Source organism: Gracilinanus agilis, chromosome 3 (assembly GCF_016433145.1).
Source record: "Gracilinanus agilis isolate LMUSP501 chromosome 3, AgileGrace, whole genome shotgun sequence".
NCBI classification, from domain to species: Eukaryota; Metazoa; Chordata; class Mammalia; order Didelphimorphia; family Didelphidae; genus Gracilinanus; species Gracilinanus agilis.
The window spans coordinates 195918252-195941964 of NC_058132.1; the positions used below are offsets into that span (position 1 = coordinate 195918252).

Sequence of the window (23713 nt, forward strand, 5' to 3'; positions counted from 1 at the left end):
TTTTCTCTTTTGTGTCCCTGGAGACTAGAACATAGTAGGCACTTGATAACTATCTGATGCTTATCTGATCGGTTACAACCAACAAGCTATATCCAGGACTGAAAGTCAATCATGGGATCCTAGCTCCATTGCTTATTAGTTGTGTGTCCCTGGGCAAATCACTTTAACATTTCTAAACCCCAATTTCCACAAATGTAATGAATGGAGATAATACTACTTAAACATCTAAGGTTATGGTGAGATTTTGTTGACCTTTAAGAACAATGTAAATGGGATCTATAATCAGTAGTGTCTCCTGGCTTTCAGCCCAATCACTTTCTGTAGTTCCTTCCTCCTAATATTTAGGTTATCCATTCAAGTGCTTCTGGGAGTGCTTCATCTTTAAAATGAATAATTGAGAAGTCTGAGATAATCACTCTCTCTTCTTATTCACTCTTCCTCTTTCTCTGTCTTTCTTTTCTCCCCTCCCATATGTATGTGCACACATACATAATACATATATTGACACATATAAATACATGTATATTGCATACACAGATATAGGTTCATATCTACATATATGTATAGAGCGACATATAATCTCTAGAAACACAAGTGTGTATGGGGGCAACTCACCAGAAGTGAGGTATGGGGGCAAAGATAGTGACACAGAAAACCTGAATTCATTTCTTCTCTCTCTGTTCCTTGGATATCTCCCTGGGCCTCCTTCTCCTCTACAAAATGAGGAGGTTGTGCTGGATGGATTTTAATTTCCTTCTAGTTCTAGATCTCTCCTCTCACCCCACTGCAACAGCCCCTGTGGCTGTGATCATCCCTTCCTTATACCCAGGCCTCTTGGGTCAGTTTTACAAACTGACTGCTGTTTTAGGATGGGCCCTTACCTGGATTGCTCCTCCCATTACCTGCCTTCTCTGTCCTTTTCCTGACCCTACTGTGTCCTTGGCCCTGATGTGCACTTTGTATCCAGATGTTTGTCCTCATTGAATTAAGCCATGTCTCTGTCAGAATAATAATGATGACGATGATAGCATTTATATAGCACCTCTGATGGCTGTTCCTTACTTCACAGGTGGAGTCCTTTGGGCTGAGTAGGTATGGGGACCTCAAGGTTTGGGAGATGGGTGGTGATCTGTGTAGTGGAGAGTTGACACTCCCATGCTCAGTGGGCCATTTTCATTTTCAGGGATTTCCCCATCCCAATCCCCAATCTCAGCTGCCTCATGCATCTATCCCTGCCACCTAGCCCAGCCTGTCCAACAGGTCTTAGGAGAAAGGAAGCAGAGGAGCTAGAAGTGAAGGGTGGGGTAGGGCAGGGCTGCCTCCCAGACTTGACCTAAATCTCAGCTCAGCTGCCGCCTTATTTTTTATCCTCTTCTCTCTCCTCTCTTCACCTCGATGGGCAGACTTGTTAATATCTTCCCAGCCGTTTGTGGGACATTGAGTTCAAGCTCCTAACAAAAGGGAACTGAGATGGGAAAACAGGACTCCAAGGAACCCTCCTGAGGAGGAATCAGGGATCCTTAACCTTTTGTGTGTGGTGGTCTGGTGAAGCGTATGGATTTCCCCCACAATGACATTTTTAAATGCATACAATAAAATATATAAGATAGCAAAGGAAAGCAATTATATTGATGTATAATTGTCAAAGTATTCAAGACTCAAGTTCAAGGACCCCAGGTTAAGAACTCCTAATATAAAGAATCTGATGGCAGGCATCTGTCACTATATTTGAGACTCCAATCGGTTTAAGGTCCCATGTAGCGCTATGATCTACCCCGTCTCTTGAACTCCAAGGAAAGTCCAATGCACACCATTGGAATTTGTTTTATTTTGCAGTTGCCAGAGGATCTTAGGGATCCTTTCTGAAATGTCCAGGATAGGCAGATGGGGAAGAATCAGAAATAAAACTTATTTTAATGATAGCTAGAGGAGTCTATCTTTGGAGTGTAAAAATATCTAGCCAATTTCACTCTCCTGAGTAGGGCCAAGGCTAGAGATTCCCAGCCCAACCCTAATCGAAGTCCTAGATTTCAAATCTAGGCATCAACCACCACCAGGTATACTGTCTTGTCAGCATTAATCAACAGCTTGGAAAATGGTTTTCTTATCAGAACATCCAAGTAGGAGTCCTAGATGGGTGTGAAACAAATCACATTGTGGAGGTCCAGAGGATGATTTGTATCATAAAAAGCTGCTTCAAAGGAATATTATGGTTGGGGGCAGCTGGGTAGCTCAGAGAATTGATAACCAGGCCTAGAGAAAGGAGGTCCTGGGCTCAAATCTGGCCTCAGACACTTCCTTGCTGTGTGACCCTGGGTAGGTCACTTAACCCCCATTATCTGGCCCTTAATCACTCTTCTACCTGGGAACCAATACACAATATTTATTCTAAGATGGAAAGTAAGGGTTTTTGGGTGTGTGTGTGTGTGTGTGTGTGTGTGTGTGTGTGTGTTTAAGGGGCAATTAAGGGCAATTTTGAATGGAGAAGAGACAACACAAATGGTAGAGTGGAGAGAGTGGAGACAAGAACATATGTATTTGAAATCAGGCGACCTATGTTCAAATCCCAGCTCTTCCTCTTACTAGTTGAATGGCCTTGGACAAATCACCTAACTATTCTTAACCTTAGTTTCTTATAAAATAAGGATGTTGGACTAAATGGCTTCTAAAGTCCTTGTTAGTTCTAAATTAAGGAACCCAAGAAGTCAAGACAAAAATGCATGCATCTATCCCTGCCACCTAGTATTTACTACCTCATATATTAAGGAACCTAAGAAGTCAAGAGAAAAAATAAGGGATATGGGGGACAGGAGGAAGGGTGACTCGTTAGGGAGCCAGCCTCAGCAGTCTTGATTAAGAAGTAGTGAAGGAGAAGCTTAAAGGCCTATCCCAGGTAAGTCTCTGGTCTTTTCTAGTCCCATTTAGTGGGGCTACCTCCTTTTCCTCTTATGAGTTGCCTCCCTTAGTCCCTGCTCAGCTCCAATAGGTCAATCAGTCAATAAGCATTCCATGAGCATCAACTATATGCCAGGCACTGGGCCAAACACAGGGAATACAAAGGGAAGCAAAAGACAGTCCCTTGCTCTTGAAGAGCTTATGGAGAACACATACACTATGGAGAAAACAAAAACACTATAAACAGGATCAACTGGAAATACTAAGCTGAAAGAAGGCAGTAAAATTGTTGGGAAAAGCTTCCTGTTAGAGATTTGGATTTTAGCTTTGATTCGAAGGAAGCTACAGCTCTCTATTTACTATAGTAGCTTGAGATTCAGGGCGATCATCCAGATTCCCTCTCCCCTGTTATTAACTTTGAAAGAGTATAGGCGAAAAGTGGGGTCAAATAGGGGGATCTGGGAAATAATGGACAGGCACATCTTCCCAAAGCTGGCTCACTCTTTGTTTACTTGTACTCCCTCAGGAAGGCACCTGGTATAGGGCAGGAATTTTAACATTTTTTGTGTCATGGACAACCTCTCAGAAGAATGTTTTTAAAATTCAGAAAATAAGGTACATAGTTACAAATTATATATTTAAATATATGTTACATATATGTAATATACAATGTACACACGATATATGTATATATACAAATTCAATTATCTTTGAACTAGTCTTCAAAACATTTTTAAAATAAATTTACCAACCCCCAAAATCTATCCATGGACCCTTTGTGGATTTGTGGCCCCCAGATTACGAGTGTTACATTTGGGGGCAGCTAGGTGGCTCAGTGGATTGAGAGATAGGAGATCCTGGGTTCAAATGTGGCCTCAGATACTTTCTAGCTGTGTTACCCTGGATTAAGTCACAACTCATTTGCCTAGCCCTTACTGCTCTTCTGCCTTGGAACTAATACTTAGGATTGATTCCAAGGTGGAAGGTAAGACATATTTTTTTAAGTGTTACATTTGGAGATAGAGCACGTAAATTCAAATCTCATCACTGATACTATTTGTGTGACATTGGGCAAGTCACTCAAACTCTGTGGACTCCGTTTCTTCCTCTATAATATTAAGAATTTGGACAGGATGACTTCTGAGGTCTCTCATTTCAAACCTACACTCCTATGATCCTTAGCACAACTAGGCAGACAGTTCCTAGCCCACAGGTAAATGATTTATCTTCCTCTCTTGGTCAGACAGAGTGGAATGAGTGAGGATAGGGGGCTAGAGGCCACAAGCTGGAGCATATGAGAAAACCCTGTTTCCAGCTTCCTGACCTCCTCTTGTTTTCTCTGAGGCTAAGCCTGGGGTAAAACTGTCTTCTGAAAGGCATAATTGAATTTAGAAACAAATAATTCCTGGTTAAAAATGCTCCTGGGAAATCTCTCTCCTCAAGAACAATGCCTGAGCCAGCAATGGGGTGAGGGTGAGCAGTAAGGAGGAGGAGAAAGAGTTGGAACAGACACTGCTAGGCTCTGCAGAATGATGTCTCTGTCCCTACAGGGGTTATTGAAGCAGTCGATCAGGAATGGGAGCGTTGGATCTGAGTAAGGGGGGCTATCCTTTACCTCTGTCCTGGCTATGACTCACACCTGGATCCAGGGCCCTATATGAGAAAGACAAGGCACGCATATAAGGAAAATACACATTAATACATTGAGTGCATTGTGGCTTTGTCCACTGATCCTTGGATCATATCTTTACTTTTAGCCAGTCTTCTAGAATTGGGTCTAGTTTTGTACCCATCAACCAATCAACAAACATTGATTAAATGCTTGCTGTTGCCAGGCACCACTACATTCTCTATTTATTTATTTATTTGTTTGTTTGTTTATTTATTTATTTATTTATTTGTTTTGCCGAAATTGACTTAGAATTAAGAATGGTTCATTTAAAAAAATCTTTTAAATAATTCTGAATGTAAACATAACCAAGCTGTGCATTTCTAATCTGTACAGCTCAGTTTTTAAAAGTTTCTAAGTTCACCCTTCACTTTCAAAGCTATCCTGCTTGTCTGTGTTTCTGCCTTTCTTCTGTTGACTGATTCATTTTTTCATCTTCTGGCTGACTGGATAATAGAGTGATACTTGAAATTATGTTATATACACAGTCACATCTAAGATTTCCTTTACACTCACAACCCTATCAGGTACCAAGAGCCTGGGCCACTTGTTCTACTCTGATGATTTTTATTTGCAGTAAACTCAGGTCCAACCTCCTCAATACTCTGTTCTGACCAAATGACCCAGCCAGCCAGCCAGAGCTATAAGAACAAGATGATTTAGCCTCTTGGGCCCAAAATCTGGGGTCTCTGGCTTCTCACCCAGGTCTTTAGGGCCTTTTGCTGGCCCCACATCTAAGGCAATGACTTTCTCAGCAATCTTGTCTGGCCCCATCCCAGTCCTTCCTTACAGTAGCCTTGGGAGTAGCAGAAGGTTTTTCTCCTCCTCACAGTCAATTCCTCCATAAGGCCTTGTGTTCTGAGGAAATCTCTCCCTATGGATCCCCCAAAAGTCTCTTCCACTCCTCCACATCAGGAACAAGTTGAGAGTCATTGCCCTGTAACTTACTTAGGTGCTCAGAGGAAGCTGGAATAAATGGAAAGGGGCCAGAGCTTTGTGATATTAAGGAGGACAGGTTTCCTGGAGGAGTGGAGTCTAGAAGATAAAGAGATCCTCTGCTTAGCAAAGAAGGGGAAAGGTTATTCCAGGTGGGCATATGAGGGAAAGGCCTTACAAATAGGAGTAAATCTGATCACTTGGTAAAGGCTGAATGTAGCCCAAGAGTATCTTTACAAGAGCATTCACAAGGAAGAAGAGCTCTTCTAGGTGGTTCCTCCCTCTACTTGGCTCAGGCAGCCACCTGAGGTTCAATCTTAGCTGTCCTTGTGATGGTCAATGCTGGCCTCTAGGTTATTCCACTCATTTCTTCCTCCCCGTCCCCAAAATCTAGAGCTAGGAAGAACCTTAGAAAGCAGTTTTAGTCCTACCTCCGTGCTCTCTTTGCAGAGGTAGGGGACTGTGAGTCTGGAATACTGCACAGACTGTCAGTGTGTTGGTTTGTTTTGCTGGACTTCTTTATAAATCTTCTCTTTTTAAAATTCTTTGTTACAAGGGATAGCTCTCTGAAGAGGAAAGAGTATGTAAAAACAAAAGAGAGCAATACAATTTTTCACAATCCAATAATTTTTTTTAACTTCATTTTACTTCTTTAATTAGGACGAGTTGACAGATGAGTTAAGCGATGCCCGGGTTACACAACTAATAATGGTAGAACCAACCCTAGAACCAAGGACTCCTGACCTTCAGCGCAGTATGGTTTCAACTCCACTTTAGAAGCGATGTAGGAAGCTACTTGCTCTGGTAGAAAGAACACTAGTCACTACAAGAAGAGAGTCAAAGGGCCCGAGTTTGAATTCCAAATATGCTACTCACAACCTGTATAACCTGGATCAAGTCATTCAAGTAATTTGGGCCTCCTTGTGTATCTATATCTGTAAAATAATAGGCTTTACATAACTTGTCTAAGATCACTCACTGCCTACTCTAGGTGATGCAATGGAGAGAGTGCTGGGCCTGGAGTCAGGGTGACGAGAGTTCAAATCCAGCCTCAGGCGCTTACTACCTGTTTGACACCAGGCAAGTCACTTCACCCCACCTCAGTTTTCTCAACTGTAACACGGAGATACCAGCCTTCCCCACCACTTTAGCCACCCCTCTTCTCACATCTTTCCACTTTCAGCATGCTCTGGATCTCAGTGATGCAATTTTTTTGTATCTCCCCAGGACTGGTCTTTTCCAAGGCAGTTCTCCTTCAAGGGAGAAAGAAGCCTAATTTGGTTACTGGAGGGGCAGAAGTGGGAGAGATGCCTAGAAGGGGACACTGTGGGTAAACTCTTCACTCTAGTATCTGGGATTGCTCTTTGCTCTTTCTTCCAGACTCTTAAGTTATAAATGGACTCTCTGGACTCTTCACGGAGGGAGATGGGGAGAGAGGGATCCCTTGCTCTACTACTATTTAGCTAAACCTTCATTTCTGAGATGGCAGGTCCTGACTGACTCGAGCCTAATGGGATCCCTCTTTCTAGATCTGAGAAAATGCATCATTTGTCCATTTAGATCATTATTTACTTGGGTGCTAGAACCTCTCCCATTTGCCACATTTGTCACTAGTTGGTTTTATCTGTCACCCAAATAGATCTAGGATCATTTCTCTATCCATAAGAATTGCCCAATCTGTCTGTCTACCTCCATCTGCCTTTGTTTTTGTGTCTGTCTGTCTCTTTCTATGCCTCTGTTTCTCTTCCTTTTGGGTTCCCTTCCAAAACAGTCCAGACTCCCCAGCTGTTAGTTCTCCCAGAGCTCATCAGTCTCATCCCCCTCCAATAGAGATTGGATTTTTCTTACTGGCCATCAGGCAGTTCTCAGGAAGACTGCAGCCCTGAAAATATACCACAAAAAAAGCTCCGTGTGAATAGAATGGAATTTTTGTTCTATTGATATAAGCAGGGTAAGAAAGGATGAGTGAACTTGAACTGGATGCCAAAAGTACCAGTCAGGACTAGAATTTATTATGATCTATTTTGGGTGGAAAGATATAGGGTGGGGCCCAACTGATCAAGGAAAATCTCAAGGGACTTTTGGTAGGGGCAGGGAGTGGGGGAAAGGGACTGGGTCCAAAGCAGGAAAGCTGAGGCCTGGGAGAAATGCTTTAATAAGGCACAGGTAGGTACACAGAGGCCTGGACTCAGGAGGTCCTGGCCTCAGACACGTCCTAGCAGTGTGATCCTGGGCAAGTCACTTAACCCCAATTGTCTAGCCCTTGCCACTTTTCTGTCTTGGAAATGACACTAAGACAGGAGGTTAGTAGAATTCATATCAAGTCAGAAGGTAAGGGTCTAAAAAATAAAAAGAAAGAAATGCTTTCATAAAGGTCAGGAACAGCCTTAAGTGCTTAGCAATCCTTTTCTGAAGGTCTCCAGGATTTGCCTTTGTAGATCCCCTTTCAAGATCTCTCATACTTTTTAGCCAGAGTACTCTCCTTCATCTGTCTTTTTCTTCTTTTTTTTTCCTGAATGTGAGGAGGCAGTCAGCTACCAAGGGCTCCCCGAAAACGTTACATCCCAAGGACAAGGCCCTCAGTCTTTTGTGCCAACTTCTGTCAGGGCTTCTTCTCCCCCAGGAAAAACAAAAAAAAATACATAATCTTTAAAATAAGCCTCTCACCTGTTATCTTCCCAGATACCCCATTCCCTCCAAACCCCCTCCTCCCACCATTGGGAAGAACACTGGTCCTGGAAGTGAAGTGTCTGTGGACAAATCACTTAACTCTATGAGTATTAATTTTCTCATCTGGAAAATGAAGTCTAATACTTTTACTGACTACTTCAATGGGGCCGTCATGAGGAAAGTGCTTTATAAACTAAAGTATTAAATATGGGGGAGGGAACCATTATTACTTATATTACCTGCCTGGAAGGACTGTTTTGAGGATCAAATTACCTAAGGAATGTGAAGCACTTTGTAATCATAAAGTGCCATATACGCCGGAGCTGGGGTTATTATTGATGGAGGTTTAAAGAAACTCTTGAGGTGGCCAACTTTGAAGCTGTTCCTGCTTTTTCTTGGTGTCCCCCAGGATGACCTTCACAGCTTGTGGGGAGGCCAGTGTCTGGGGTGCAAGAAACTTGCTAGGGGCGGGAAAGAAGGCCCCATGAGCTTTGCTAACTTGGGATTGGCAGGGGAAGAAATCAAAAGCTACAGCCCTCATTTGCTTGGAAGAAAAGATGTATAGACAGAAACAGAAAGAGACAGAGAGAAACAAAGAGACAGAAAGATGGAGAGAGAGATACAGAGTTGGAGAAAAAGGAGGGAGGGAGAGAGAGAGAGAGAGAGAGAGAGAGAGAGAGAGAGAGAGAGAGAGAAATAGGGACAGATAGACAGGAGATAGAGACAGAGTTGGAGAAAAAGGTGAGACAGACAGAAACAGACAGAGACAAGGAAGGAGAGACAAATAGAGAGACAGAGACAGACAGACAGACAGACAGACAGACAGACACACACACACACACACACACACACATACACACAGACCCTGGAAGAAACATGGATAACCTTTAGCCTGCCCTGGTCCTGCCTCTGACCTCTTTTCTGCTCCTTCATCCATCACCAACTCCTCCACTCTAGAAACAGTAGAGCCCGCCCAGATGAAGGCTAGGGATCTCCTAGCATTGCCCTACCTCCCCGTGTTCCCCACTGAAAGCTAGAGCTGGGGATGAGCCAAGCCCGCCCCCTGCCCACTCCAGCTGTCAATCTGATTCTGGCAGGAACAAAGAGGAGCTTGATGACAGTTGCAGCAACTTTCCCCCCATCACCCCTCTCTTTTTGCCCTCCCTTTCCTTCCTTCTCCTAGCACTTTTCTCTCAGAATAAACTTAGTGCTGCTTTTCTGTGTAATTTTTTTTCCTTAATTTTGAAACCTTCTATCATCTTTCTTCCATTCCCAATGCCTTGCTAACAAGAAAGACCAATGGATTTGGAGAATGAAGTTGTTGTTCAATCACTTCAGTCAGGTCTGACTCTTCATGTCCCCATTTTGAGTTTTTTTTTTTTTTGGCAAAGATACTAGAGCAGTTTGCCATTTCCTTCTCTTGCTCATTTTCCAAATGAAGAAACTGAGACAAACAAGATTAAGTGACTTACCCAAGGTCACATAGGTAGTAAGTGTCTGAGGTCAAATTTGAACTCAAATCTTCCTGACTCCAGCCTGTTGCTCTACCGATTGCAACACCTAGCTGCCTCCCTGAGTTAGAAGAGCTGAGTTCAAATCCTGAATCTGCTACATATTACTTTTGTGGCCTTGGGCACTTTTGTGACCTTTTACTCCTCTGGGATTTATAGTAGCAAATGGAGGCTGACTTGTCCTTTGTCAGGGACGGTAAAGTGTCAGAACTGGGATCTAAGCCTAGGTCTAATGCCTGTATTTTTCTCATTTGTGAATTGACAAGGTTCAATTAGATGATCCTTCTCAGGTTTGAATTCTATGAACCTAATGATTTGAACATGGTTTCTCTCCCTGTAGAGATTTCTAATGAAAGAGGCAGCTTGATGGTATTGCACATAGAATCCTGGACCTGGAGTCAGGAAGATCTGAATTAAAATCTGGTTTCAGATACTTACTACTTGTGTGACCTTGGTCAAATCACTGTTTGCCTCAGTTTCCTCAAATTTAATATAAGGATAACAATAGCATCTACCTAAAAAAAAAAGCTGTTGTGTGAATCTAATGAGATAAAATTCATAGAGCTCTTAGCACAATGCCTGACACACAGTAAGTGCTTAACAAATGCTAGTTGTTGTTTTTTTCATTCCTAATCCAAAATTTTCCTAAACCAAAATCCTTTCATTTGAGAGTGTGTGAGCAATGACAAAAGACTGAGAGGAATGAGATGACCTTGATAATCCTACCATAGGAATAGAGCTGGAAGGGACCTCAAATGACATCTACTCCAATCCTCTTGGTTTTCCAGTTGAGGACACAGAAGAATAAGAATAAGAATAAGAATAAAGTTATATGGTAACAGAGGTAGAATTTGAACCATGGTCCTTTGGCTCCAAGTCCAGTGCTCTATTTATGTTGCCTTTCATCTTGTTGAACCAGCACTCTGACTTCACCAACTCAGGTTTCATCTATGGACATGTTACCGTTTCCTTAATAGACCACTGGGTTTCAGGAGAGTGTCTTGACCTCAATTCCTGCTTCTTATTTCTACTTTTCCCTTGTTCAACCCCAATGCTGGTAAGAGCTGGAACCACCCAGAGGGTTGAGCTCGAACTTTGGGTTCAGGTAGATATCCAAGTCCATAATTAAGTGTTCGGGGCAAGTAAAGTGCTCTAAACTTTGGTGCTAAAAATATTGCATTTAGCATGCAAATTATCCCTGGTGCCATGTTCCCTGACAGCTCCCCTGTATTTTCCTTGAAGTGGGAGCCCGTGGGCGCCTCCACCTTGTTTGTCATCAGCCCTGTTATTCTCAGGATGGTGATAATATTCCTCTTCATGAGGTCGATTTATTTTTCATTTTTAAAGTCAACTTTCAGATTTCAGCAGCAACAGCTAGTCTTGCTCCAGAAAAGGCTCGAAGTGATATCATCTTGGTCCCTGGTGAAGGGAATGAGTTGGGTTGGACAGAGGAGAGAAAAATAGGAAGGTCAGAAATGAATAGCAGTTAGAATTGACTTCCTGGGACAGGTCACCTAAGCCACCTTCCAGTCTTGACCCCAGAAAGAGATTTCTGATGCTTCAGAGAAGACACAGATCCACAGAGGAGAAGGAGAGAAAAGTGACAGAAACAGAGAGAGAGCAGCCTATTCCAGAGAAATCGCCATTTGTGTGGTGGAGGGGCAAATTTAATCAAGAGACCCACAATGAACGTGACTAAAGGCAAAGAAGTCCTCTCTGGGAGGAGCATGGACTTCTGGCTGATATTTCTAAAGGTGAAATAAGAACGGTGATGGTTTCTCTTTTACTGCTCTCATGGCCTAACTGTGCTCAGCCAGGGGCCACCGAATCTAAAATAGAAAGGGCTTCAGAGGCCTTTGAGTCCAGGTCATAATTGAATACCTTCTACCAACAAATGGTCACGCAGACTATGTTTAAAGATCTCCAGCGAGAAAGAACCCATTGCTTCCTCAAGCATATTATTCCTCTTCTGAATAGCTCTAATAATTCGGAAGTTTTCCCTTATGTTAAGATAATATTCTTCTTTCAAATAGCCTTCCATTGCTCCTATTTCTACCCTTTAGGGCCAAATCTAATTACTCTTCCACATGATAGATCTTTAAATAGTGGAAGGTAATTATCATTGACCTGAGTCTTTTCTTCTCCAGGTTAAACAGCAACAATTCCTTCCGCTGATCCTTAGGTAGCATGGTCTTGAGACTCTTGGCCATCCTGATAGCCTTCCACTGGACATTCTCCAATTTATCAGTTTTTCCTAAAATGTGGTGCCTAGAATTGAACACCAAATCCAAATATAGTTGTCATGGGGAAAGTACAGAGGATTTCTCACCTCTCTAGTCCTGGACTTACTGTTGTCTAAACCTGGATTGTGGGGCAGCTACATAGCACAAGGGATAGAGGACCAGGCCTGGAGTTAAGAGAACACAGATTCCAATCTAGCCTCACTTCCCAGTGGGGTGTCTGTGGGCAAGTCATTTAACCTCAGTTGCCTGGTCCTTGCCACTCTTTTGTCTTAGAATTAACAATAAGACAGAAGGTAAGGGTTGTTTGTTTTTTTTTTTTTAACCCTTACCTTCCATACTATGTATTGGATCCAAGGCAGAAGAGTGGTAAAGGTAGGCAATGGGGGTCAAGTGACTTGCCCAGGGTCACACAGCTGGGAAGTGGCTGAGGTCAGATTTGAATCTAGGACCTCCCATCTCTAGGCCTGGCTTTCAATCCACTGAGCTACCCAGCTGCCCCCTAAGGTAAGGGTTTTTTTTTTAAAAAAAACTGGATTGTCTTTCTTTTCTGACAGTTCGGTGTTGACATATTTGAAGTTCTCTGTACCCTCTTACTCTTGGGTCATTTTCACATCCTTTTTTTTTTTTTTTTTTTTTTTTTTTTACTTTTTTTTTTTTAAACCCTTAACTTTCTGTGTATTGACTTATAGGTGGAAGATTGGTAAGGGTAGGCAATGGGGGTCAAGTGACTTGCCCAGGGTCACACAGCTGGGAAGTGTCTGAGGCCGGATTTGAACCTAGGACCTCCTGTCTCTAGGCCCGGCTCTCAATCCACTGAGCTACCCAGCTGCCCCCATTTCACATCCTTTTTAACTGAAATTCTGTGGTTCTATGATTCTGTGTAAAATATCACTTGGGTACTGTAACATCTTTGAGAGAAGATACTATTTTCACTTTTATCTTTGTGCCTTTTATTCCTGTTAAATTACATGATATTTAGTTTGTGTCAATGTTCTAGCCTGCTGTGATCTCTTTGGATGTTGACTGCATCCTGTAACATGTTAGCTGCCTCTCCCTACTGCTCTGGGGATGATACAAAGAGTGCAATATTTCCAGGTGGGTTCACTTTAGAAAAATTCCCCCCCTCCCTCTTCCCCAATACATAACCCAGCTGTCCTCTTCACTGATCCAAGCAATGCCTCAGAGCCCTGTGACCCTAAGAACTCACCATTCCCTACACCCTTTTCTTTGCATTATCTGGTTCAACTTTGAGCCCTGCTCCAGTTAACACCAGATTTATAGAATAGGTGCCATAGGCCAGTGTTGGTGAACCTATGGCACGCATGCCAGAGGAGACGCCCCTCTCCACCATGCCAGAGGACATTTCTCCCATCACCCACCCCTCTGCCCAGCAGCCCAATGGGAGCTCTTCCTCCCATCCCTATCTGGAGTAAGGTGGGGATGCAGCATGAGCGTTGCAGTTTGGGTACTCGGTCTCTAAAACGTTTGCCATCACTGCCATAGATTCTCTCCCTTGAACAGAAAGGATATGAATCTGTCCCAAGGGGATTAGGCTATTCCTTTGATGGAAAGAGAGGATGAATGGAGCTCTTTCTTTCTGCTGGGCATATTCAAACACTCAGCCCAGTCCACCTGTTTCCATTAGATTTTATTGGATTGTCATATGTACAGTGATGGTACAGAAAGACTGGGGCCTGGGGACAGCCAGTGGCCTTGTAGACACAGGGGCCAAGTAACCTCCATAGCAGCAGCTGTTTCCCTTGTCCCCCACAGGACCAGGACAGGGTCAACAGCCTGTTGAGCTGATGGTAGGTCTAAGGCAGAGGCAGGGAATGGCAAAGGGAGAGGGACAAGCAGGGGGAAGAAAGAGGGAGAGAGGAAGAAGAGAAGATAAAAGGAGGTGTGGTACATGGCTACCAACGTTATCACCTCAAATAACACTATGATACCCTTGCCACAGGTCGCCAGTCCCTAGCCTAGACGCCCTGACTCCAGCCACAGGCCAATATTCAGGTCCTTAGGATCTGAGGCAGACTCTGCAATCATTTATTGGGATGCCAGACCCAACAAGCTAGTCTCTGAGAAAGTAACCAAAGTCTCATAGCCCATCTCTCTTTCCCCCTTTTGCTGTGGGTCTTAAGGGGTCTGTGGGCTGCCCAGCTCAATGCACAAAACCAGCAATAGTTCCAGAATGTCCTTCATGTAGCAGCCACTAGATAGGAAGCTGGAGGATACATAGGGAGCAGCCCCCAGACCACTACTTACTGCCATGCAAAGCAGCGTCTTAGAGAAGGATGTACTTGTTTTTCTTTTTTGGCTCGGGCTTCTCTGAGATTCATCCTGTGGTCTAGTATTTACACAGGACTCATGGTGCCATTGATGGATGCCAGCCAGACTCGACCTTTGCTGTTGCTCCTGCTGTCCCTAGCCTTGACCAGGCCCTCCCACCGACTTCTCAGACCCCACCCAGGGCCAGGCAGGCGGAGAGTGAGCAGGGTCTAGAGACCTCAATTAGGTTTCCCAGCTCTTGCATCCATACTCAGAGCCAGGAAGGAGATGGGCCAGAAAATAGTGACAGCAGCTGGTGGCTTTGTCTTTGGTGCATAGGGAAAGTGTCCAGGAAGCAGAAGCGGGAAGTCCCTGTGAACAGACCCTGCTCTCCATATTAGCTGTCCCCCACAGTCCCCAAGAGATCCAGCCCCGGGAACGGGGCCAATAAACAACTTGCTGCTTCAGAGGCTTAGACACCGTCGTTGAGAGCAATGCAATTCCTGTAACAGACTCCCTTGGATCTGCATGAAGGGCCCCCACCCTGCCTACCAGAGAGGTGGGGGGGGGGGGCTGTTCAGGACCCACTGACTCAGAAAGGAAAGCCAGTTCTCCCTCCCCTCATCACCATTGGCTCTTTGCTTAGTGAGACAGGCGGGTAGGTGGTTGGGTAGACAGGCAGGTGGGCAGGCAGTTGGCGGGGTCAGCAGTGGAGAATCTTCAGGAAGGCTTTGCGGAACTCGATGTTAAAAGTAGTATAAATGATGGGGTTGACAGCACTGTTGACATAGCCCAGCCATGTGAATGCACTGTACATGGCAGGTGGAATGTTGCAATCACAGTGCATATTCAAAATGTGGGTGATGAAGAACGGCAGCCAACAGATGATAAACACTCCTGCAAGAGAAGAAAGCCAGTGAGGTAGGCTGGGGAGTCGGTCCTAGGAGAACCAAGTGGGCATAGATAAGTCTGTCTGGTTCCACTGTCTGTCTCAATCACTAAGAGCCCAACTTCTGGGGTGGATCAGATAGATTCTGGGACTGTTTACTTTGTGGATTCCGTCATCTCCATTTCTGGATGCAGTACGAGGAAGAAATCATACTAACAACTCAGATTTTTGTAGAACTCAAAGGCCACAAAGTGCTTCATTCACAACTCTGGGAGGGAAGGAGTACAAGTATTGTTATGCTCATTTAATAGATGAGAAAACTCAGCCTCAATTTATGACTCCCTCAGGCTCCCACAGCACACAAATGTGGGGAACCTGGAATCACACTTGGGACATTAGGCTCCAAATCCAATATTCTTTCCACTATGCAGGGATTCTTAATTTAAAAAAATAACCAAAAAGATCTCTTACTTTCTGTCTTAGTAATAATTTAAAGAAGAGTGGCAAGGGCAAGGCAATTAGAGTTAAGTGACTTGCCCAGGGTCACACAGCTAGGAAGTATCTGAGGCTTGACTTAAACCCAGGTCTCTCTGACTCCAAGCCTGGTGATCCATCCACTATGCTACCTAGTTGTTCCCTTAATCTTTTTCATGTCATGGATCCCTTTTTCAGTATAATATTTTTAAGTACATAAAATAAATACATAGGATTACAAAGCGAACCAATTGTATTTAAACACTTATCAGAGTATTTTAAAAATAAGCCTTAAATTTACATACCACTTGAAAAATATCATGGACCCTTTGGGGGTTCGTGGACCAAATTAATAAACATGCATTAAATTATAATGCCTCTTAAGAGTACTATCAGTAGAGGAAATTTAGATGATGGTCCAGACTTTATCACTAACTAGCTGTATGACTTTAGACAAGTCACCAGACTTTACTAGCCTTTGGTTTCCTCATCAGTAAGACAGGCAGGCACACAGATTGAGAGCTCAAAAGGTCCTCAGATGCCCATCTAATCCAACCCTGCTCATGTTAGTTTTTAAATTTCATTTTTTTAATTTTAAAATGTTTTATTGAGGACAGCTAAATACTACCTGGGTTCAAATTTGGTCTCAGACACTTCCTAGCTGTGTAACATTGGGCAAGTCACTTAACCCCAACTGCCTAGCCCTTGCCACAATCTTGTCTTAGAAATGATACTAAGAAATAAATATAAATAAAAATAAGGGCTAAAAAAAGCTTTATGGGTTTTCCTCTCTCACCCCTGATTCATTGCTGTCAATTAACCTATTTCCTGCTTAAGTGACAAATGTATATTTAAGCATTGGTTGCCTCTGAGCTCCCTCATTCGACAGAGAAGGCCACTGAGGTCCAGGGAAGTTAAGTGATTTGTCCACAAGTAGTAAAACCTCAAAAGATGTAAACCAAGCCAGTGCTCTTTAATGAAGAGGGGCAGCCTTGGAGGCAGAAAGAGTTGGGTTGAGAAAGTTCTACATCCGACACAATGATAGCTGTCATTTTATCTCTTCAAACAACAGACTGAAGCACTTCTTTAAGACTAGAAGTTAAAGTTAAGCTGCAAGTCTGGAGAAATATTCCACACTGGGAGTTCCCTACACTCAGAGATTCACATGTCCCAGATCCCACCTCCATCTTTCCCCTCCTAACCCCTCAATTGATGGGAACAATGGGTGAAGACCAAAATAAATTTTATCTGCGGTTATGTAAAATCACTCTGAAAAGTGCTCTAGAAATTCAGTGTCATTATCCCTTAATGACAAAGAAAAAGTTAGCTCCTTGAGGACAGGGACTTGGGATTTTTTTTTCCCCAAGCAATCAGGAATAGTTCCTTCCTGCACTCAACCAGGCACCAAACGTACTCCCACCTTGTGTCTTGGCTTGTACTATTGTTCTCCATGCTGAGATAGGCATGCATTCCAGACCCCAAACACACACACACACCACACACACACACTCACACACTCACACATACACTCACACTCTCTCATACATACACACACTCACACACACCACTGTTCTTTGATTAGCAAACTTCTAGTTCTCCTTCAAGACCTAGGCGACTACCTCTCTCTTCAGGAAACCTTCCTTGGTCTGTTCACATTCCCAGATCATTTCAATTGCTCCTTTCCCTGGTCAGTTGATTTTGAACATAACGACACTAAGCGAGCACATAACTATAGAGCGCTATAGATTCTCTTCTCTCTAACTGGAGCAGTGGTGGTAGGAGGGCTCACTCACCAAGGACGATGGCCAGCATCTGGGTGGCTTTTTTCTCCTTCTGCTGGGAAAGTTTCCTCCGGCTCATGGTCTTGAGTGAAGTCCGAGTTTTGCCATTGGGCATAGACTGGATCTCAAAGACTTTGGCAGACCTGGGGTGGTGGCCTTTGGCATGCCCATTCTTCTCTGGCTTTATGGGGCTGTCAGGGGAAGAATGGACTCCCTGGGTGGAGGGGGTAGGGAGGGTGAGCTGATGGTGGCTTGGAGGGATGGGGCTGTATTTGGTTTTCTCCGGTGGGCTGGTGCTGGACATCATCTCCATCTCCATCTGTTCACGGCGTGCAGCCTCCTGGACAAGGATCAAAAGTACCAAAATAAAGCCAGGTAAGTACCCTTGCATATGGATACTCTGAAACTCCTACCTGGCCCCACTGATTTCCACCCTAGTATTCCTTTTTCTAAACCCTCACCCTTTGTCTTAGTATCAGTTCTAAGACAGAAAAATGCCAACGGCTAGGTAATCGGGTTTAAGTGACTTGTCCAGGGTCACACAGCTAGGAAATTTCTGAGACCAGATTTGAACTCCTGACTCTAGGTCTGGTGCTTTATCCACCATGCCACTTTGCTGCCCCCATTTTACATTTTAGTATTCCTGAATCCTAGACTTCCCAGTGAATGTAATCCCTGACTTTTACCCTGCCCATCTCAGTCTCAGCCAGACTTGTCCCTGGTAGATAGTTTCCTTTTTACTCCAAAGAGGACAGGATAAAAATTATCACAGTAAAAGCTTTTCATATCACCCATACAGTGGAATAATATAACCCAATTGTTGGTTCCCTCTTAAAGCTCACAAAAGACCATTCCTTTCATTCCTCTAGGAAGTTCTGGTTTAAGGAGATTCTGGGTCCAGTGATAGCTACCGTCAATCCCAAATACTTGTCCCTTCCTCCTCCCCCAAAGCCACTAATTTTCAGTCCGCAGGCACTCCAGCAAAGGCATATCTTGAGAAAAAATGTGGGGCTGGGTCAATCCCATAGTAAGGGTCATAGACGAAGGGCTCAGGTTCCTAACATGAGGTTTCTGGTACATTAAGTAGAATCTCTCTGGGAGACAAGAATCATACGGGATAAGATGGAACAGATGAGCTGTGATCTATACCAATGGAGAGAAAGTCCTCCAGTATTCATATTGATGAGATTATGGACCCACTGAAGAAGCATTAGATATGTACATAAGGTCATCTATTCATCTGGGTACATACGTGTATATATAATATGTCTACACTCATGTGTATATATATACATACATGTATACACATATATCTGTCTGTGTGTCTATGATACACATATAAAATGTAAATATATTTATATACACATATAATATATACATACCTATATATGTATATCACATTTGTATCCTTTTGGAGAATGCTAGGGAAGTGCAATATATGAAGAAGGTACAACTAATGTTTTTCATGCTAGACACCTGTCATGACCTCTACAGATGGCTGAAGACTGTAATGTTGACCTACCAACCTCCTCTCCTATCCCCCCTCTGCCTCATTGCCATTAAACCTAGTCTTCATATTTCCCTTGTGTTCTAGGACCTCCATCTCTTCCTTTTCTCTCGTTCTATCACTCCTGCTCTGGCTTCACACTCCTCCCTTCACATTCATAGACTTAGAGACAGACGGAGTCTAAGGGACCATCTAGCCCAATCCCTTCATTTTAATGACGATGAAAATGGGACCCATGGAGGAAATGTGACTTGCCCAAGGTCACTTACCATGTACTAAGCAGTAGATATGGGATTTCAAACCAGTCTCAACCCTATGGTGAAGAAGTTCAACTCTGTGCTATCCTTGAATCCTTTGTCCCAGGGTCCTGTTGCCAATCACTCCTTGCCAGATCTTAAACCTAGATTACTTTCACCATCTGTGTTCTCCTTTCTTCTTTCATGCTGCCCAATACTGCTGGAGAAAGTCATGTAACTATGCTGAATGGATGCACCCCAAATTTATCTGATCTAATCTCCCAGTGGGGATTACACTCATTCTTCACTTCATCCCCTTACATGCACCTCTTGTTCTTTGTAATCTAGAACCTGACTCCACTACACTCAAAAAAGACTAACTCTCCCCCCTCTTTGTCCCTCATCCTCCCATTCCAATCGCCTGTCAGGGCATGCCAATGGCACCTCGACAGCATAACCCATGCTAGTCTCCTTCTCTATTCACATAGCCTCTAACCTAGTTCAGGTCCTCATCACCTCTCAATCTATTTATTACAAGAGACTTCTGATGGTTCTCTGCTTTCCAAGCTCCTCTCTGAATCATTCTAGCTAGCTAATGAATATTCCTAGAAGTATATGACCAAATTACTTCCCTCCTCAAAGATGCTAAATGTCTCCCATCTGTCCCTAAGATAAACTACGAAGCCCTTTCCAGTCCATCTTACACTTCCTTTTCCAGACTCATCTTGTAGGAATACTTCCCTGCCTATATTCTCAGTTACAGCAAAACTAGCCCACCAGATATTCCCTGAATTCAACATTCTGTTTCCATCCTCAGCATTTTTTATCATGCCTGAAATTCGCTCCCTCCTTACCTCTGCCCCTCAGAATCCCTGAGTTCCTTCCTTTAGTCAATCAAAGAAATATTTATTAAATGCTGACTTTGTTCTAAGCACTGTGGTGGGAACTAAGAGGGACACAAATACAAAAGTGAGACAGTGCCTGTCCTCAAGCAACTTGCATTCCATTACAAGGGTACATTGAGGGAAACTAGTTGGCTCATATAGATTGAGAACCAGGTCTAGATAATGGAGGTCTTGGGTTCAAATTTGACTTCAGATACTTCCTGGCCATGTGAACCTAGCCAAGTCACTTAACTCTGATTTCCTAGTCCTTACAGCTTTCTACCTTGGTATCAGTATATAGTATTAATTCTAAGATGGAAGGTAAGAGTTTAACAGAAAGGATAAAACATTTGGGGCAGCTAGGTGATTCAGTGGACTGAGAGCCAGGTTAGAGATATTGTGTTCAAATCTGGCCTCAGACACTTCCTAGCTATGTGACCCTGAGAAAGTCACTTAACCCCCATTGCCCAGCTCTTACCACTTTTCTGCCTTAGAACCAATACATAATATTGATTCTAGGATGGAAGGTAAGGATTTTTTTATAAAGATACAATATCTTTGCAGAGGAATAAAAATATTGGACACATGCTAATTATATACAAAGTTATTTCTGTAGGGGAAGGAGATAACATTTGATCTGAGTCTTGAAAGGATCAAGAGGTTCAAAAAAGATAAAAATAGGGAAAGTGCGCATTCAAAATATGTGGGACAGTCAGTAAAAGAGCTCAGGGACAGAAGACGGAATGATGTCTATGAGGAACAACAAACAGGCTAGTGTGACTGAAGTAGAGCATGTGATAGAGAGTGACCAGCCTGGAAAGATAAGCTGGAGCCAGATTACAAAAGGCTTTTAGTGCCAGACAGAAGAGTATGTATTTTCTCCTAATGACAATAAGATAAATGAAACTTTCTGAACAGGAGAGTGGCAATATTCATACTTGAGACCGAGGAAGACAATTCTGTTGGCTGTGTGGAAGATGGATGGAATTGGGGAGAGACTGAAAGCAGGGGGACCAATTAAGAGGATATTACATTAGTCAAGGCAAGATGTGGTGAGGACCTGAACTAGGATGACTGGTGTGAGTGGAGAGAGGGGAATTCATGTAAGGCATGTTGAGGAAGATACAATGCTGGGAAGGATAACTAACACACTTAATGACAGAATCGGGACCCCAAAAGATTCTGGCAAGCAGAAGCATTAGGTTGATAATATAAAATTTTATAGGGGTAAATATGAAGTCTTGTATTTGGGTTCAAAAAATCACCCTCCCAATTACAGGGTGGGAGAGGCGTGGTTAAATTGCTATTTTGAGTAAAAAAGAGCTGGGGCAGATGGCTGGCTAAATAAGAATTTGCAATGTGAGGTGGTTTTGATGAAAGCTCACATGATTCAAGGCTGCATCAAGAACTCCCAGAATTATGGAGGTGATCATCTCCCTGAATGATATTCTTCTGCCTTAGTCAGACCACAACTGGAATTGGAATAAAGACAATGATTAACTGGAAAGTGTCCAGAGAAGAACAACTCATCCTCCCCTGCCATAAACTCAAGAGCCTTCACCATCTAGGTTGCCCTCCTCTGAACACTTTCCGTATACTCATTGTCCTTCTTAAACCATACTGTCCAGAACTGAATGTGTACTCTGCCTGAGGTCTGACCAGGGCAGAGAACAGGGGGACAATCACTCTATATATGCAGGAGCTCTTAACATAGTCTAAATCACATCAGTTTTTTTAGCTGACACAGTATAATGCTGACTAAAGAAAAGAAGAACTCTTGGAGGCAAGATACGTTTCTTCTAGTATTTGAAGGACTATCATGCAGAAGAGAAATAAGATTTGTTCTCTTTCATTCCAAAGCACAAAATTAGGAGCCATGAGTAGGCCTTGCAAAGGAGTGGATTTAGGATTGCTATCAGGAAAAACTTCCTAACAATTAATGCTGTCCAGGACAGCCTAGGTGGCTCAGTAGACAATGCACCAGACCTGGAGTCAGGAGGATTTGGGTTCATATCTGGCCTCAGACACTTCCTAGCTACGTGAGCTTGGGCAAATCACTTAATCCCAATTGCCTAGCCCTTACCACTCCTGCCTTGGAACCTATACTTAATATCAATTCTAAGGCAAAGGTAAGGGTTTAAATTTTAAAAAGTAAATCAGTTAGGAGCAGATAGGTAGCATAGTAGATAGGGCACTAAGAGAAACTGGGTTCAAATCTGGCCTTAGATACTTCTTAGCAGTGTGACTTTGGGTCAGTCACTTAACCCCAATTACCTAACTCTTGCCACTCTTCTACCTTGGAACTGACATTAAGACAGAAGGTAAGGGTTAAACAGCAGTCATTAAAGCTGTTCAAAAGTAGCATTGTCTGCCTTAAGAGATGGGTTTCCATCACTGGAGGTTTTCCAGTAAGTTAGATGACAGCTTTGAAAGTATATCACAGGGGATTTATGAAAAAGAAGGCTATCTGCCTCTAGAGAAAGAACTGTTGGAGTAGAAATGCAGAAGGAAAACATTTGGTTTATCACTTGTTTATTTGGTATATGATTTGGGGTTTGGTTTTATAAAATTATTCTCTTATAAAAATGAATAATATGGAAATAGGTTTTGGGTGATAATACACTCAAATACATGCATATGTATTTGATAAATGACAGCGATAATACATGTACAGTGTATTATCAGTGGAATTGCTTGTCAACTCCAGGAAGGGGAAGGGAAGAGGGCTGGGAGACAGGGAGACAGCATGAATCATGTAACTTTGGAAAATTTCTGTGTAAATTTGTTATTGGAACAAAATAAAAATAAAAACATTTTTAAAGAAGTATATCATGGTGGGAATTCCTTTCAGGTACATGCTGGACTAAGTTACTGCTTTCTGATTCTCAAATTCTGTAATTCTGTAATTCTGTGACTGAGTTAGAATACTAAAACAGTATTTGGCAACTGGTTAGATATAGGAGCAAGAGTGAGAGAGAAGTGTAGAGAATGACTCCTGGCTTGTGAAATGTGAAAGACTTAGTACAGCATTTGGTACATAGTAGACCCTTCATGACTGTATATTGGCTGACTGACTCATAGTGCTCCCAATAGAAACAAGGATGTTAGGAACAGAGGTGGATCTGGAAGGAATGAAAACAGTTTAGGTTTTAAACATTTTGAGTTTGAAATAATTGTAGGATATCCAGTTGGAGACCTAATTCAGAACTGGTGCTCACAAGAGAGATGAAGCCTGGATAGGTAAAATGGGGAGTCATCTGCAGAGAGATCATAACTGATGCTAATGAGACCACTGAGACAGATCAGAAAAAGAAAAGAATGAGCCCAGGATAGAGCTAAATAAGGTTTAATTTGGCTACCATTTTTGATAGGAAGCCTTTCCTGATTTTCTATTTCTTAATGCATTTCTCTCTCCCTCTCTCTCTCCTCTTCCTCTCTCCCCATCTCTCCCCCTCTCTCTCCCTCTCTCCCTCTCCCTGTTTCCCTCTCTCCTTCTCTCTTCCTCTCCCACTCTCTGTTCTTCTCTCTCCCCCTCTCCCTCTCTCTCCTTCTCTATCTCCATCTCTCTCCTTCTCTCTTCCTCTCTCTCCCTCTCTCATTCCCGACTCTCTCTCCCTCTCTCTTTCCATCTCTCTCTTTCTCTCTCTCTCCTTCTCCCTCTCTCTCCCCTTCCTCCCTATCTCTCTCCTTCTCTCTCCTTCTCCCTCTCTCTTTCCTTCTCCCTCTCTTTCCTTCTCTCTTTCCCCCCCT

The 23713-nt window shown here is 43.1% G+C and overlaps 1 protein-coding gene across 2 annotated transcripts in view; it reads right to left on the minus strand.

Moving 5' to 3' along the window:
• Positions 1–14895: 14895 nt before the first annotated feature.
• The window catches only part of DRD2 (dopamine receptor D2), a 35211-nt gene continuing 26393 nt past the window's right edge, over positions 14896–23713 (minus strand). For both annotated transcript variants that reach the window (XM_044666326.1, XM_044666325.1), the window contains 2 exons: positions 17349–17676; positions 14896–15089 (listed from right to left, as the gene is read on the minus strand). In XM_044666326.1, the coding sequence (XP_044522261.1) occupies positions 14896–15089; positions 17349–17676 (522 nt within the window). The remainder of the gene's footprint in view (positions 15090–17348; positions 17677–23713) is intronic.